Source organism: Nuphar pumila, chromosome 2 (assembly GCF_984573655.1).
Source record: "Nuphar pumila chromosome 2, dmNupPumi1.hap1.1, whole genome shotgun sequence".
Taxonomy (NCBI): domain Eukaryota; kingdom Viridiplantae; phylum Streptophyta; class Magnoliopsida; order Nymphaeales; family Nymphaeaceae; genus Nuphar; species Nuphar pumila.
This window is the reverse complement of record NC_143250.1, coordinates 122,369,642-122,386,964: the sequence shown is the minus strand read 5'-3', so window position 1 is coordinate 122,386,964 and position 17,323 is coordinate 122,369,642. Positions and strand designations below refer to the sequence as shown.

The 17,323-nt window shown below is 36.9% G+C and overlaps 1 protein-coding gene across 1 annotated transcript; it reads right to left on the bottom strand.

Annotated features, from left to right (window-relative positions):
• Positions 1-5,752: 5,752 nt before the first annotated feature.
• Positions 5,753-15,604, bottom strand: LOC149846968 (bifunctional aspartate aminotransferase and glutamate/aspartate-prephenate aminotransferase-like). Its single transcript, XM_089998237.1, has 10 exons — positions 15,312-15,604; positions 14,668-14,905; positions 14,455-14,548; positions 14,240-14,343; positions 9,137-9,385; positions 8,933-9,046; positions 7,188-7,271; positions 6,930-7,100; positions 6,210-6,323; positions 5,753-6,124 (listed from the first exon to the last, which is right to left on the bottom strand). The coding sequence occupies exons 1-10, from the start codon at positions 15,473-15,475 to the stop codon at positions 5,984-5,986; spliced, it is 1,473 nt and encodes a 490-aa protein (XP_089854363.1). The 5' UTR covers positions 15,476-15,604; the 3' UTR covers positions 5,753-5,983.
• Positions 15,605-17,323: the final 1,719 nt, after the last annotated feature.

Sequence of the window (17,323 nt, the reverse complement as noted above, 5' to 3'; positions counted from 1 at the left end):
ATTGATGAGAGAAAGCATAGACTTATAGTTGATACCGGTCTTACCATGATGGTGCAAGCTGGTGTGCCATTCAAATACTGAACCATTGCCTTTAGCACAACAATTTATTTAATTAATGGAATACCAACCAAAGTACTCAATGAGAAGTCGCTAATGAAATCCTTATACAGATCTGATCCTGATTATAAGTTTATGAAAGTTTTTTTGGTGTGCATGCTATCCTTGTTTTGAAGCCTTATAGAAAGCATAAGTTGGATGCTAAGTCAGAAAAATGTGTCTTTATTGGTTATGCTCCCTAACATCATGGGTATTACTATCTCAACTTGAGTAGTGGAAAACTCATTAAGTCAAGCCATGTTGTCTTTGATGAACATAGTTTTCCTTTTAAAGATCATGGTAATTCTAATTCCATCACAAAATCAGTCGTTATCTCTACCACCCGAAGTCGTGACCCATTTGTTGTCTCATATCCTATGACTAGCTCAGATCAACTACATGAACCGGCTACCCTTTCATCTACTGTCTTACCTCTTGAGTCGAGTTTCTCAAGCCTTTGGGAGTTTGCAAGACCATGAACAATCCTCTAGTGAAGGTATCTCTAGTCATAGCTCTGATCCTATCAATCCAACTCTAAATCTTGGTAGGACTCATCACATGTTTAACAGGTTTCAAGATGACACTTTGAAACCTAAAGTTTTCCACACCCCCAAATATCCTATACCTATGGCTCTTCTTACCTTCTTCAAGACCAATAATCAGTCTCATTTAATAAGGCTTACCAAGACCCTAAATGCTCTTATGAAAAATAAGACTTGGTCTCTAGTGCCTTCTAGTGAGTTAGATGTAAATGGATTTACAAGATCAAGATGTGAGAAGATGGCTCTTTGAATTGATACAAGGCTCAATTACTGGCAAAAGGAGCAGAAGGGCTTAAATTACTTGAGACTTTTAGCCTTGTTATCAATTCGACCACCATTAGATTAGTGGATGGACTATGAAACAATTACATGTTCAAAATGCTTTTCTCTATGGTTTCTTTTTTAGGATGTTTAAGTGAGTCAACTTCCAAGGTTTAAAAGTTTCAAATATTTTCATTACGTGTGCAAGTTGAAAAGGACATTGTATGGCTTAAAACAAGCCCCAAGAGCTTGATTTACTTGTGTTACCTTGTTTTTTCATACTAATGGCACATTCTTATTTATTTATAAAGTTGCAGGAAAAGTGATATATATTTTTATTTATGTTGATGATATCATTGTTACTGAAAATTCTTCAAATCTTATTCGAGGGATGATTAAAAAACTAAGTTCAGAATTTGTAATAAAAGATTTGGGCACTCTTCACTTATTTTTTGGGAATTGAAGCTAATTTTACCATTCATGGTCTTATTATATATTAAAAAAAAAATATTTTGGGCATGTTGTCGAAGGTTTCTATACAGGGTGTTAAACCATTGGCCTCACCTATGAAATTATCACCTCCTCTGTTTGCTAATTTAGGCATCAAATTTAAGGACCCTACTTTGAATCAACATTTTGTAGGTGTCCTTCAATATGACACGATGATCATACAAGATATTTCCTTTGTTGTGAAACGTGACATACATGCTCCCACTAATGCTCATTAGATAATTGTTAAAACGATTTTGAGATATCTCAAAAGAACAATTCATTATAGGTTCTTACTAGTGTGCTTAAAGTTTGTTTTGCACTGGTGTGTTGGAGTCCGAAGAAATAGTCTACTGTGTCCAGATCCAGTACTGACCCCAGATACTGAGCAGTTGCTAATACCGGTGCGGAAGTGACATGGCTCCAACATCTTTTGTATGAGCTTTGAGTAGCTACTCATAATCAGGTTCCTGTGTTGTGGTGTGACAATGTTGGAGCATCTTATTTCTTTGCACATCTTATGTTTATCACATGAAAATAGTAAATAAAACATGATAAGCATGATCCAAAGGTTAGATTTTGCATTTGAAGCTTAGATCTATGTAAATTAAGTGTGTACCACCTTAAGTTATTGTGATGGGTACCACCATAGAAGCATCTTGCACATCTTATGTTTATCACATGAAAATAGTTAATAAAACATGATAGGCATGATCCAAAGGTTAGATTTTGCATTTGGAGCTTAGATCTATGTAAATTAAGTGTGTACCACCTTTAAGTTATTGTGATGGGTACCACCATAGAAGCACCCTATGTATATAAAAGATTTTTTGTAGTTCAAAAATGAATATTATTTTGGATAGTAATTTGTCTTTATGTAGCTAACGGATATCAAAAGGGCTCACAATTTCCCATGTCAGGAGTCGCTGACCGAATCTTACTTTACTTTCTTGCACACCTTTTCTTGTTTTTTTTTTTGGGTACTCAGTTTCGCCAACAATGGATGCTCATTCTGCTGAAGTAGGCACGCAGCAAAGTCCCAGGAGAAGGAATATATATGCTCTTGTGCCCCTCTCAAAATATCTTAGATGAACAAGGTTGCTTTTCTACAAATATTATCATAGAGACCACTTTTTTCATTTAAGCTGTATATCATTTCATTTTGGGAGGATTTACTGATTTGGAAGTGTTGAGATTCAATTTAGGTGCTGATAAATGTATTTTGCATTCTTTCTGTTCCTTTGGCATTGTTGTTTCAATTTTTGTACAAGTAGACGTAACATGAACATTGAGTTGGGTTGAATCTGCATGTTTTCCTTAGAATTGGAAGCATAGTGGTCCTCATTGTGTTTCAGCTATCCTACTTTTGATACAAGGTTAAGGGGTCTCGCTTCGGCATTATGCACCTACCAGAGAGAATTGTGTCAAAAGAAGATGACAAGCTGAGCCAGCTATTGGTTTAAAATGTCACAAGGAGACATTTTGCAGGATCAAGGACTCAATGTGACCATTCCCAAGTCCTTCCAAGTGTATCCAACCAATATTTTTGCATATAGTAAGCTACTGCTTCAACTGAAGTATGGTGAAACATTGTAAATAAGCTTGACACGAATATGTGCAATGATAACTTGACTAGAGAAAAAAAGTATTTGCGTTTCTTGTTGAAGGCAGAATCCAAGCCTAGAAATCATTTTCATTTGAGCATCGTGATTCCCTACCTGTGATGTTATAGCAGCCGCCGCTAAAGCCTGAAATCGTGCATAAAAAAAATACAACTCGCATCCGATGCCCAGCGCATCTGAGGATACGGGCTACTATATATATATATATATATATATATATATATATATATATATATATATATATATATATATATATATATATATATATATATATATATATATGGTAGGGTGGTAGCTGTAGGGTGGTAGCTGCCTACTCTGTGCCTACTGCAAGCCTACCAGGCTTTGAAAGTTTTTTTTTTCTAAAATCTAACCATAAATATGTGATCTATATGCTTGATTTTATAGGAATCGACTCCTCGATCCACACATGTAGGTTTTTATAAGATTTAAAAAATCAACGGCCTAATTTTTAAAAAAATCAATGCTTAAAATGTCTCCTTGTGTCCAGGGGCGTAGCTAGGATTCATGTGAGGGGGGGGGGGGGCAAACAGGGGTGTAGCAAAAAAAAAATTATTTGTGCGATAGTCGGGGGTTCGGGGGCAGCGCCCCGGGATTTTTTTTTTTTTTGAGATAAAATAAAAAATGGCTACAATTATTAATAAAAATCTATTTCATATGGACAAATCAAACTATTTGCTGCAGTCAGGGCTGGGTTAGGACTGGACTGGGCTACAAAAATGGATAAAAATCTATTTCATATGGAATCAGGGCTGGGCTAGGACTGGGCTTTAAAAAAAAAAATTAACTGTTTCGGGAGGCAGGACTGGGCTACCCCCTAGCTACGCCCTTGCTTGTGTCGTTTCCTACCAAATCAACCATGCTGAAAACAATTGCAGGGTCAGATTTGTAAAAAACAACATGAAAACACATATTTACTGGTGGTAGGTACAAAAAGTGGTAGGCAGCTACCACTTTTCCTATATATATATATATATATATATATATATATATATATATAGTGTATACGTGTGCGTGCATGAGTACTGAAGTGAGGTTACCTTATATATTTGTGTGAATGTTTATCATTAATAAAAGATTTATTTTTTATTTTTCTTCATGACTATGTATAGTTTGATTTAGCCATGCATTTGGATTTCATTTATGTTTGATGACATTATTGTTTTTATTTAGTATTTCTTGTGGCTCAAATTTCATGCCATTTTGTGACACCTATTAAGTTTCATTTTCAGTTAGTCAAACGGATCTTGTGATACATCAATAGAACTATTAATCATGGAATAAGGCTTTTATTTCGACAATCCTTTGGCATTATACAGATTCTCCTGTGTTGATTGAGCCCGATGCCCTGACACTTGCCAGTCTATTTCGAGATTTTGTATTTGTCTTGGTGAAATTGCATTTTCTAAAGTGCAAAGAAACAGCCAACCATCACCAGATAAAGCTCTGAAATTGCCAGTAGAATATCTCACTTGCATCCACTACTATTGAACCGACTTGGATCTCATTCATTTTCTGAGATCTTGGCATGTTTTTATCTCAAGCTCTCACTCTATTTTGTGATAATATTTCTGCTCTTCACATATCTGTCAACCTATCTACCACATCCGCACAAAACACATTAAGATTGACTACCATTTTGTTCATGAGAAAGTTGCCCAATGCAAGCTCGTCAGATGATTTGTTTCGTCCATTTGCAAGTTGCTGACAGTAAGCTCAGGAAAATGTTTAGAAGGATCAACAGTTTCTGAAGATAAAAATGAAGGTAGTAGTGAAGATAGAAATGCCAACTATGCCAGCCAGATCACGCAAACTTGAAGAGAAAATTAAAGATTACATTTGTTGAAATGAAGAGATAAAAGATAGAGAAATCTGTGTATTAGTTGTACTGGGGATGCATGTCTTATGCATTTACCTCTAATTATGTTGTAATTACTTGTAATCTGGTGAATGAGCAGATTTTATCCCTTTCTTCAGTGGATGTAGGCACAATTGGTTGAACCACGTAACTTTGTGCTCTTCTTCTTCACCCTTTTTCTCTTTCTTTATTTGAGTCTACAGCATGTTGTACACCACCTCAGGACCTTAGGACTGAGATCAGGGATTCAAACACACCCTAGAGGTCTTCTCAAAGTGATTAAATAGTATGCATTTGTATATAGTAGATATAGTCAAAAGGGGTTCAGGAGTTTTAGACAATGACATTAGGCCCAAAGGTGCCCTACTTACCAAGAGTGGACAGTTAAATATCTCATGTATCTCATTCAAGCTTGACTCTGCCAAAAGGTGTTCACACACACACACACACACACACACACACACACACACACATATATATATATATATATATATATATATATAGAGAGAGAGAGAGAGAGAGAGAGACTAGAATATGAGAACTGAAAATATGAGAACTAATGTGAACCATGATTTTCAAGGATTTTTTGTTCATTTCTCTTGAATCTAACCATACAGATGTGATCTACATGCTTGGGTTTATAAGAATCCTCTTTTGAATCATCTGATTTTGATGCATAAATGAGATTTTTTTAAGGCTTTAAAATCAATGGCTCATAATCTTCATAAATATTCAAGCATTCAAAAATCACACACACACACACACACACACACACACACACACACACACACACACATATATATATATATATATATATATATATAGAGAGAGAGAGAGAGTTTCTTGACCTTTATCACTACGAATTGCAGTAAAAAAATCATCATTAATGCCAGAAATTTTATCACTAGCTTGTGGAAAACAAAAGAAAATCAACAGAAAAAGCACTTATTACAGCAAACTATTGGTTCTTTTTAGCCACATAACATCAGCTATCCAAAACCTCATCTGCTTAATGCTGCAACGCTACAAATAGATGGCTGGCAAATTCTGACATAACCACCTTGCAAAAGTTTGTGATACAGACCGTATTGGTGTCAAACTGGAATGGCAGGCTTGAGGAGAGCCAATGCCTTTTCAATCTTGTCCATGGCAGCCTGCAGCATTGAGAGAGACGCAGCATATGAAAACCTTATGCAGTTGTCATCACCAAAAGCATCCCCAGGGACAAGGGCAACCTGAAAAGCAATGGAGGATTAGCCTGAATTGGAGGAATATAATGACAAACTTTGTGATTCAAATTTTAGATTATATCTGCCATACTTGTGCTTTGTCAAGCAGAAATCGACAAAGAGAATCAGAGCTATCAATTACACCAAACCCTTCAGCCTCTGCCCCGTAGTAGGAGCTGAAGTCTGGAAAAAGATAGAAAGCACCCTGCAGATGCAAAGAATCAACAAGACAGTTAGTGGAGCATTCAAATGTTTAACATAATTGGAATAACTTGGCTATATCACTTGATCACATTCATTTGCTGCTCCCACTTGAACATAGTCACAGATATTGGTGATATAATGAGCATATCAAATATTAACATAAAATGCTTAAATTATTTTAAAGGATATTCATGTAATGTATTCAAATTTAACCATTTTTAGCAAAACTCAATGGCATTTTAGAAATTAATTTTTTCCCCTTTACAAAGGCTTTTTGAAAAATGTTTTAAACATTAAGGATGCAATAAACAAAATTTTATCATTTTTTATAACTTTTAGGTTGCATATTATATTTTGTTAAAAAATTTAAGGAACTTTTCTTAGCGTATACTTTTCCCCATCTCTTCCTATTGGCTTTTCATCTGTTTCCTTTTTTATTTATATCAAGACACTCTTAAGATTTACAAAGAAAATGTAGGAAAACATCCACACTAATGTATTTGTATCGATCAATGCTAATGACACTGGCAGTTGGCACTCCTCCAATGCCCATTACATTGCAGTTAAGCTAAAAACATGAGATTTCAGTGACAACTGGCAGCTCTACCTGTGGCACAGAGATCTTAACACCATCCAACGTTCTAAGCCTCTTAATTAAAAAGTCCCTCCTTTCTTGAAATGCTTTTACCATTACAGACACTTCCTCGCCTCCTCCATATCCCATACCTAATGCTGCAAGTCCTGCCTTTTGAGAAATGCTGCTAGCACCAGAGGTAAACTATGGCCACCCACAAATCATAAAGTCATACTCAGTCATCATTCATCAATGAAGTAACAGACAAATATACCATAGGAATCAGCTTACCTGACTCTGGATTTTACTGCAAGCTGTCACAAAGTGCTTTGGCCCAGCAAGATAACCAAGCCGCCATCCTGTCATTGCAAAAGCCTGTACACATTAAAACAGTGTAAAACTTGGTTACTTTCAGGAAAATGACATGCATGACGCAGCTTGGACATGAGTCCTATGCTAGGAAATCAATTCACAATAGACAAATCTTCACAATATCATGTATGCATGTGTGCAAATGTGTGTGTGTGTGTGTGTGTGTGTGTGTGTGTGTGTGTGTGTGTGTGTGTGTGTGTGTGTGTGTGTGATTTTAGGTCCATAGCCTTCAATGGATATTACTAAAGTTTCCAGATGTTCTTGTCCTTAACAAATTGCAAAATACCATGGTGGCCCCATACCATTGTCACCACTGTGGATAAGAATTTTACCAAAATGTTAACACCAAATTTTCACCAAGATTTGTCATTTGGAACATCTTTTCATGGGCGCCTTTGAAAGTTTACTAAAATATTCTTGGTGGTGATGGAAAATGCAGTCACCATGGTATATCAAAAATAAATTTAGGGCAGGAAAATGTAGAAAATTTGCTAATTCTCCACAAGGGACTGTGTGCATGCATGAATGCATCATTTATTCTTTTCTAAATTATGAAGGATGAATAAAGGCCACTAAACCCTTTTTTGTCTCCATAAAAACAAAGAGAAAGAGAAAAGGATGTCAAGCTTTTCATATGGAGGAGCAAAATGCCCTTGAAAACCATGACAATTCATTGTCAACTGACATAGCACTTTTTAGAGGTTAACACAGGAGTCTCAGCTCAAATTCCAAAAGATGATACCCAAAAATAATGGACAAACAGCACAGGAATTTGTGTTTATAAATTCTCCCTGATGATTAGTGCAATGTACAAGTACATGCGTTACAATGGCCAGAAAAAGGTCCCTGGTCATAAAAGTACATTATAATCTTTTTAAGTATAATGTCATCTAACAAAAAAAAGCAGACAGATCATCGGATGCTATAATTCATATTTGACCAGTGCACCATATATTAATTGACATAAAATGCCTTTAATGTTACTTGTTAAATGCTTCGAACAATACACCAATAGGATATATTCAAGACAATGAGTTCTCTGTTCATTGTATTGCAAAACTAGTTATAGATTGGTAGGGGCTACTTATAAGTAATATTGTTTTTTTTTTTTCATTTTCATCTCTTAATAATTGAATCTTTTGACAATGACATTGATAAAACCCGCAAAATAGCAAGTAGACCATGTCAAACATATCTCATATGTTGGATCCTGAAATTGGTGTGTCTATACATTACTCTCTCTCTCTCTCTCCATTTGTACAGATCCAATAAAGATTTGGAAAAAATAATTCCTGGAACATGATCAAGATAGCCTAATTTGCATTTTCATATACTAAGGCTTAGTTCAATTGACAATTTTACCTTTTTTATGGCAATGATTATCTTAGAATACTTCAAATTTTTATCCCTAAAAGAAACCAGCCACACAGTACACTCTCTATGGTCAAGCATTCTAGAATAGCAAGCTGACGATATTGAATATATAGAAAATGTTATATCTAGCTTTTCATAGGACTTATGCCAGCAAAGACGTGCATTAGTCTAATATAATAAAACCATCATACTCTCTCTCTCTCTCTCTCATACACACACACATGTACACATTAACTGATCTGCATGATTAACAACAAACATAAATGAAGGTTTCCAAGTGAGAATATTACCTTGGAGAACCCATTCACAGTTAACGTCCTCTCCCACATACCAGGCAAAGAAGCAAAGCTTGTGTGTTGAGCAGGCTCATATGTAATGCGCTCATATATCTCATCTGACAGTACCTGAAACCAGAAAAAGGAATCAGATAATACCATATATCCAACTGTTAACCAGAACTACAAGGTTGTTAATTTGTTCTTGAGAAAGCTTACCAGTAACCTGGGGTGTTTTGCAACTATTCTTGCTATCTCTTCTAGCAGCTTCCTTGGATAAACAGATCCAGTGGGATTAGAAGGAGAGCACAGAATCAGCATCCTTGATTTTTCAGTGAGTTTTGAGGCCAGAACATCTGGATCTACAAGGAAGTCATTTGTTATAGGTGTTGGAATTATCACTGGAGTAGCATCAGCCAGTCTAGCCATTTCTGGGTAGCTGACCCAGAAAGGTCCTGGTATTATGACCTGATTGCAGAGGTTGGTGACCCATTCAGTAAGAAACCAAAAAAGATCACAAACATGACAAATTGGAAAATGTATATGAATGACAATGATGTGTACATAACCATGTCTGCACAGGAATGACAACAACTGGGGACAAAACAGAATACAAAATAGTAAGCCCATTAGTTAGAAAATCCTTGGCGAAAACACTGACTATATTTTATTTTTCACTCAAGAACAAAGTTAAAAAACCTATGTATGTTTAAAGATAATCACATGGAAGCTATTCATGCTTGACCATAATTCGTTTTTTTTATACAAGGTCCTAAAATTTATTTGTGATTAAAGTCACGTAAACAAGTATCCAGGATGTATATATATATATATATATATATATATATATATATATATATATATAGAGAGAGAGAGAGAGAGAGAGATGTGATCTGTGTTTTTCGGGCCTTTTTCATTTTTATTTTAAATTTTGACCATACAGATGTGATCTGTGTACTTGATTTTATAGGGACCAGCTCTTGGAGCGATCAATTCCAATACATAGGTGGGCTTTTGTAAGGTCCAAAAAATCATCTGACCAAAATCTTTGTAAATTTTTGAGGCTCCAAATATTGCTTTTTCATTGGAAACACATGATCCAGATGTTGTTTCCTAGTAAATCGACTATGCCGAACACATCTATGGGGTTGGAATCAGGAAAAAAAGCACCAAAAAAGCCAAAAAATCCATTTATCATGTTTCATTTAGCATATTTCATTTAGTAACCCTCTCTCTCTAAATATATGTATATATATAGGGACTGCATTCGCTCAGGTCACCATGATGTCTGAATGAGTTTTCTTTTTCATTTTTTTTTTATTTTTTTGTATTGTTTTTCATGAAACTAACCTTACAGATGTGATTACATGTTTTGGCTAGTGGGAATTGGCTTTTGAATCATCCTATTATGAAGCATAAGCATGATTTTATGAACCTTGAAAAATCAAGAGCTCACAATGTGTGGCATTTTCTCGGCTCAGAAAATTGTGTTTTTTCGTCGAAAACACATGATCCAAAAGCCAGTTCCTAGCATTTGGACCATGCTAGATATCCATGATGTTGGATTGGGTCAACATAACTCACAAATATGATTTCCAGCTCATTCAAATGGTCAGGTCAGCATTATATATATAGATACAGGGATGAAAACCTGCCCACTAAAAAACATGCCAAACCTACCCACTAAAACCTGGACCCACCTGTGATCAAATGCACCACTTCAAGTGGGTCTACCAGATAGTCTGCCACTGCCAGTTGACTGGATGAGTGCCCGGAGGTTTTGGGCTCACAGTGCGGTAGGGATGCCGACTATAGTTGGCACACCACCAGAAATTGCTGGATGCCGCCAAAAAATGGCAACAAAGTCAGCAGGAAAACCAGATCTCTGTAACTATGCAGGGCGTGAGTACGATAAAACGGGTCATGTCACGAAGTATCTCTGATCCTCGATCCGAGACCACCGTTGGAAAGATCTTGATGTGTAGTATGCCAAAAAGTACTTGGCCCACCCGGATTCCGCTGGAATTGGCCGGAATCTTCACTGAAAGTTGCAGCTGCACCACTAGTGAGTAGGTTTGGCATGTTTTTTAGTGGGCAGGAATTCATTCATATATATATATATATATATAGTTGGAAGTGTTCCATGCCTTAGAGATGGGGTTGCCTTGTTAGTTTACAGAGGATAAAGCAGATTTGACCGTATAGCTCTATAATCTGTCAATACCTTGTCGATTGCCTTGGATTAGCACAAATATAAGTTCAATCTACGGAATGCAAGTCAAAGCCAAGCACTGTAAGTGAATCTTTTGGCTCATAACAATCATTTACCAGTTTGATGCTGGTGAAAGGAGAGCTATTCAGACTTAAGACATGGGTTGGCCCATAGTATCACTAAGTAGAGTCCATCAATGTCTTTGGCAGGTATGACCAGCTAAATTATCTTTGAATACACCACTTGACTAAGTTGAACAAAATTGAAAAGGCCAATTTAGTGTACGCCATAAAACAGGCTCATCAAAGGTCATTCACAAGGTCTGGATTGGGCCTCCAACTGCATCAATGCCATACCATCAGCACTCCCACTGCTTAAGTACTCACCAGCTTAGTGGATTCAATGCCACATAGTGACCATTGAGTTAGAAGGTCTGTAATCCACTTCAGTGCAGAATGATGATTTATCCAAGGTTACTCATACAATGAAGATTACTTAAGATTTGTTGAAAATAAAGGGATCAAAATTTCAATCAGAATTTTACCATGAAAATCATAACAAAAACTTAAAACCTATGTAGGTTTTGAGTTTAATACATAAAAATTGAAATAGAAGAGTACGACACTATACAGAAGGAAAATTTGGAATCAAACTAATTAAAGAAGGACAAGAAACAACAAAGGTTTCTTTACAGGTTTTATACATCCCTGTCACTCGGCACACATGTACACAGTCCATAGATGGTTTCCAAACACATCCCTCCACCTGCCCACCCAGCCACACACAGACCAAGGATAGTCGACAGAAAATTAAACATAAAAATCACAAAAAGTAATTTGTTGATCATTATGCTTTCTTAATTAATTATCAATTCTTACTGTCCTAGAAATAAAGATGACTTATTGTATTGAATATTTAAATCTTATTTCCCTTACCATAAGACCTTGGAAATATTTTAGAGAGGAAGTGTGTGCATTTTATACTAATACAAATTTTTAAGTGTTTATCCAGTTGAATTCCTTTTGTAAAAGCAATAACGCTGGGGAGCCAATTCGGATGGAAGTTCTGGAGCTTGGAAGGGGATTCTATGGGGATGGAAGAAGATTGAACCTATGATGTCTTGTCAGATTGTGGATGGGACTGTTACTCGATTTTGGACAGACACTTGGCTGGGTACTCCACTACAATCTCTCATCCCTGAGGAAGAAAGACACAGGATTGTTAATCTAAAAAAAACTTGTGTTAAGGATGGACTAACGCTATGTGAGGATCGGCTTGCTCCTTTTTCGGGCTTTCAAAGTCTGTGGCCTAATCTGACTGGTTTTCAGCTCTCTGAAAGCCCTAATAGGCTGTGGTGGAGAGGCTCTGAATGTGTTGTGGGAATCAGTATGAAGGATATTTGGGATTCCATTCGGAAGGAAGCCCCATCTCATGAGTGGTACGGTTATGTGTGGCCAAAAAGAATTCCGCCGAGGGCTTCATGGGTTGCTTATTTGGCTGGCCATAGAAGGCTTCTTAGTCATGATAGACTGAAGGATTTTGGGGTAGCAATGCCAAATAGATGCCCTCTTTGTTTTAAGCATGAAGAAACACAATCTTATCTAGTATTTTTGTTCTCTATTGCTCAATTAATTTGGAAACATGTGTGTAGGTTCTTTGGGAAGAAGAGGGCACCGCATTTAGACTTTACTCGGGAACTGAAATGGTGGATGACATTGTGTTTTCATCCTCCATGGCTTAAGCTTTGTTGGGACATTACCTTCCACATAGTTTGCTGAAATATTTGGAAATTGAGGAACACATCTTATCCTGAGGGAGGGCTCCCAGAGAGATCTGCAATTGATGAACTGGTTTGGGCGTCTTGCACTGAACAATTTGTTGTGATAGAGTGGCCGGTTACTCAGAAGAAATTTATATCACTGTTTGTAAAAACAGGATTGATAGTTGATAATTATTGACTACCTGAACCTAGTATTCATGTTATCAAATTTTCATCATGAACCTATAGAGGGTGGGATCTTCTCTCCTTTGCCATCTACAACTGAGATGGATTTATTTGCTTAGGAGGAATGAAGAGAGCTTCAACCTCGAATTTCATTGAAAGAGATTGTCTGCCTTTTGTTATCGTCACTTCAGTAAGGAACACATGCGTGCATGATTTCCAACAACCAAAGGTGGTGCAGTAATGTGAGGGGAGCTGTCAAGGGACACCGATCATCAATCCCAATGCTTGCTTTGACCAATTCTTTTTTTTGCAAAGATGTTTTATGAAAAGGCCCTCTGATGGCAATGGGCTCTATTCTTTTCATGCTTCGATCTTGTAATAATTTGATTTGGAAAGACAAGCCACCAGATTGGCTACCCCCTGAGGGAGATCTTTTGTAAATGCATTATTCTTTAATATAAAATCGGGGTAACCGCCCCCGCCCCCCGCGTTCTTGTTTAAAAAAAAAAGGTAATAACGCATCCTATTTGTTTCAATATGCTATTGGATTTACTTGAGCCAATTGTGCTGCTTGGGCCGTTTCTAGTTGCCACATCTATACAGAAAACCTCTAGTTTTGGTGCTGATAAGAATGATGAGTAGTCCCGTGTAGTTGAGCTAAGTATTGATGATATTAATATGCAGTAAAAAGAACAGTTTCTAGCAAAAGTATGTCGAACGCTCATCTGTTTAACTATACTATACCTGGATAGTGCACATATGTTACTGTCATAAGAAAATACATGTGTATCTCCTTCAATGTCATCATGAAGCTACACACTGAAAGTACTAAGGATTACCCAGTTAATAAATGCATCACTTATGTGAATTGGGGCTTTAACACCAATGAATTTAAATGGATTCTGATAAAGGCAGATGAAAAAGGGTAGGAGATCTGCTACTTTCTGATATTTATTGGTAGAAGGGTAACATGGAGTTTAAAATCCAAAACATGTTGCAAAATCTGGTTCCAAGGTACAGTACAGAGCTATAACATATGGGAAAGGTGAGGGTCCATGGTTAAAGCATACTTTTGAAGACTTTGTGCGTGTGAGTGTGTGTGAGTGTGTTTCTCTCTCATCTTTCCTCTGCCAATATGTTAACATTATGAAGTTTTCAAGGTTACCTCATCCCCTGGAGCACAAACGGCAAGTATAGCTTGCAAGATGCCCTGTTTTGCCCCGTTGCTGATCAGAATCTCATCTGGAGAATAAGAGATCTCATTCTCCTCTACAACAGGAACAAGAAAAGAAAAGAAAACCTTGAATTATCAAAAAGTTGCCACAGAGAGAATCATACGTCAGAAAATTCACTCCATGTATAGAAAAAGCCAAAACGAACCTTTGAGTTTATGGCAGATTGCCATTCGGAGCTCCATTGTACCAGCATTCGGCGTATACCTAGTGTATCCTTCACGAATAGCCTGAATTCCAGCCTACAGGTTCCACAATTATCCTTGAAACACTTAGAACTTAGGAGCAGTTCCTAACAAAAGATTTCAAGAGTTAAGCAAGAAGAAGAAGAAGAAGAAGAAGAAAAGAATCGAGAATGTACTTCGGCTATTGGTCGGGGAGTGTCGAAATCAGGCTCCCCGGCTGCTAAACGAATAACCGGCACTCCGGTCCTTATGAGAGCAGCTGCCTGATCTGTAATGGCTACCGTTTTCGAAGGTTTCACTGCATTAACCCTCGGGCTCAAGGCATTGTCGAGATGCACCGAATCAATGGTGCTACTGCCATCTGCTCTAATGAAAGCTTTCGATCGGTTCGATTCCACTTTAATCTCACTTGATCTTATTTAAAAGAAAACGAAAAATGCAAATCACTATAACATATAATATACAACAAAGAACCGAAGAAACAGAGAAACCAAGATGTTGGTCTGCGTGGAAACTGTCTCCAATCTACAATGATGGTTTGAACGAAAAGTTCCCAAGTTCCCTCTTTCATATGAAGAAGAAGAAGAAGCCGACTCAGATTTTCTTTTATTTCTCAAAATTTGAATTTTCTCAAAAAGAACACAATACACATGCAAGGATTATATTCAAGTCATTATCTTCATTAAAACATTAAAACATTTTAAAAAAACAGCGATGTTCACCAAATTACCAAGATCGAAATCTACATATATTCCTAATCCAACAAGCTAATAAATAAGCTATGCATGAGAGAGTGAGAGAGAGAGAGGAAAAGACTCACCTAAGAGAGAGAGAGCGGAAATGGGAGTGCCAGGATAATTGGGAAGGCGAGGAAGTGAAGGAGGGAGGGACTCCCTTGGCATGCTTGACGTTGAGATAAGCAGAAGCAGAAGAAGAGGAAGAACAAGGATGGTGAGAAGCACACAATGAGAGGGATCCCTCCATGGGAGAATTGGAGATACAACAGCACCAAACACAAGAGAAAGAGAGAGGGGCAAAAAACCAAAGCCAAACAAGGGAGGACTAGTAAGAGAGAGAGAAAGAAAGAGAGAGAGACTCCCAAACACTCCTTCCTCCTATTTGCTTTGCTTTGTACAGAATAACAATTTGAAGGGAAGGAAGGTTGGTGGGAAAGGGAAGATCCACCAGCAGGGGTTGGTAAAGCTTGGTAGGTAGCAGCCCTGTGCACAGTCAAAGTGAAGGGAAGGAATGCAGGACTCATGATGGGTAGGTCCTACTCCTAACACTAAAGATGGATGGGATTCAAACATGGTTGGAAGCCCAGTAATTCTGGCAAATCCCGTTTGACCTGCAACTCGCCACCATATAGTCCACAGTTAGCAAACTCCCCTTAAAACACGTCTTTTTCAATAAAAACCCTAAAACGAAAAAAAAACAAATGAGACTGTCTTTTTCAAAACATTCACAATAAAACGTTCTTTTGAGAGAAATGTTTAGAACACAAACATTTATATTTAAAAAGGTATTTTTCAAAAAAACTCAATTATATATCTAATTGGATCGGATCTTGGGTTTGGTTCACAATGATTCTTAATTTTGAATCTCATAGTTCCTACAACCTAACTTGTTTTTCAAAAAAGAAAATCATATAATGTCGGTTTTGTTTTTTCACCATGCTTTACAAATTCAAAACCAAAACAACCAAAATTTCATATATATTGCCAATTTTTTTTTGCAACTTGTTCTTTTGTGCCTTTTTTTTTTTTCAGGTGTCCTTTTGAAAGCAAAACCTTTCAAATAATGTATTTGGTATTTAACATTTTTTTGCTGTTTAACGTATTGGTAACCAACGGGGGCTCTGCCTGTCTGGTAGGAGCAGACAGTGCACGTCACCTTGTGTTGGGACGTTGCAACTTCAAATCCCAATACTATAGTTGTACAACTGGTAGAGGTCTGCCTAACCCCAGCTTGCCTTAAAAAAACAAGAAAAACCATGCCCGTGACACAGACCCAAAGGGTTTGGCGTAGTGGGGTGGGGCTTAGACCAATTGACGGGTAGTCTAGGTTCAAATCCCATGGGTGTCACCCCTTGCTTAAGTCGAAGCTTGGTGACTCCATGTGGTCTAAGGGGTAAGCCCTGTCTTTGCGCTTGAGAGGTTTCTCTCAGTAAAAAAATCTATACACGTCACTCATTGAGTCAAATTGGATTGCACAAGCTTTTTGTTAGTATTTATAAATATTTATAAAATAAAAGGAAAAAATATTGGCTACCCTCTGGATTTCAAAACCTTTATTTGAAACTTATTTGAGAATGTTGTTTTAACCAAATCTAACCACATGCGTGCATTCAACAGGGTCAAAATAAATAAATAAATAAAATTTTTCACCGTAAAAGCATGATTTTTTGAGAGCTGAAAATTCAATACATATTAAACAAATGATTTTCCAACTCCCAACAAATCTGGTATATACGTCAGAGAAACATAATCCGATCGCCGTTTTATACTAAATCAAATATGTAAAACACATCTAGAGGGATCAAATCAAATGTGCAAAAAAATTAAATTTAGAGTTTTTCACTAGAGATTTTGGAACCCACCCAGGTAGCAGACAATAACCTAAATAAAAATACTTTTAAGATATTAAAAAAGTCAAGGGAATTAAAAAAACAAAAATATAATTAATATGACAACATCAGAATGAAGATTAAACCTAATAAGAATCCTCGTAATTGATACCTAGAGCAGGGGTGGAACTGGGTTGGCCCTAACCTGGTGAGGCCCATTAGAGCTCGACGAGTCAAGATTTAACCTAGATCCAATACTGATCAAA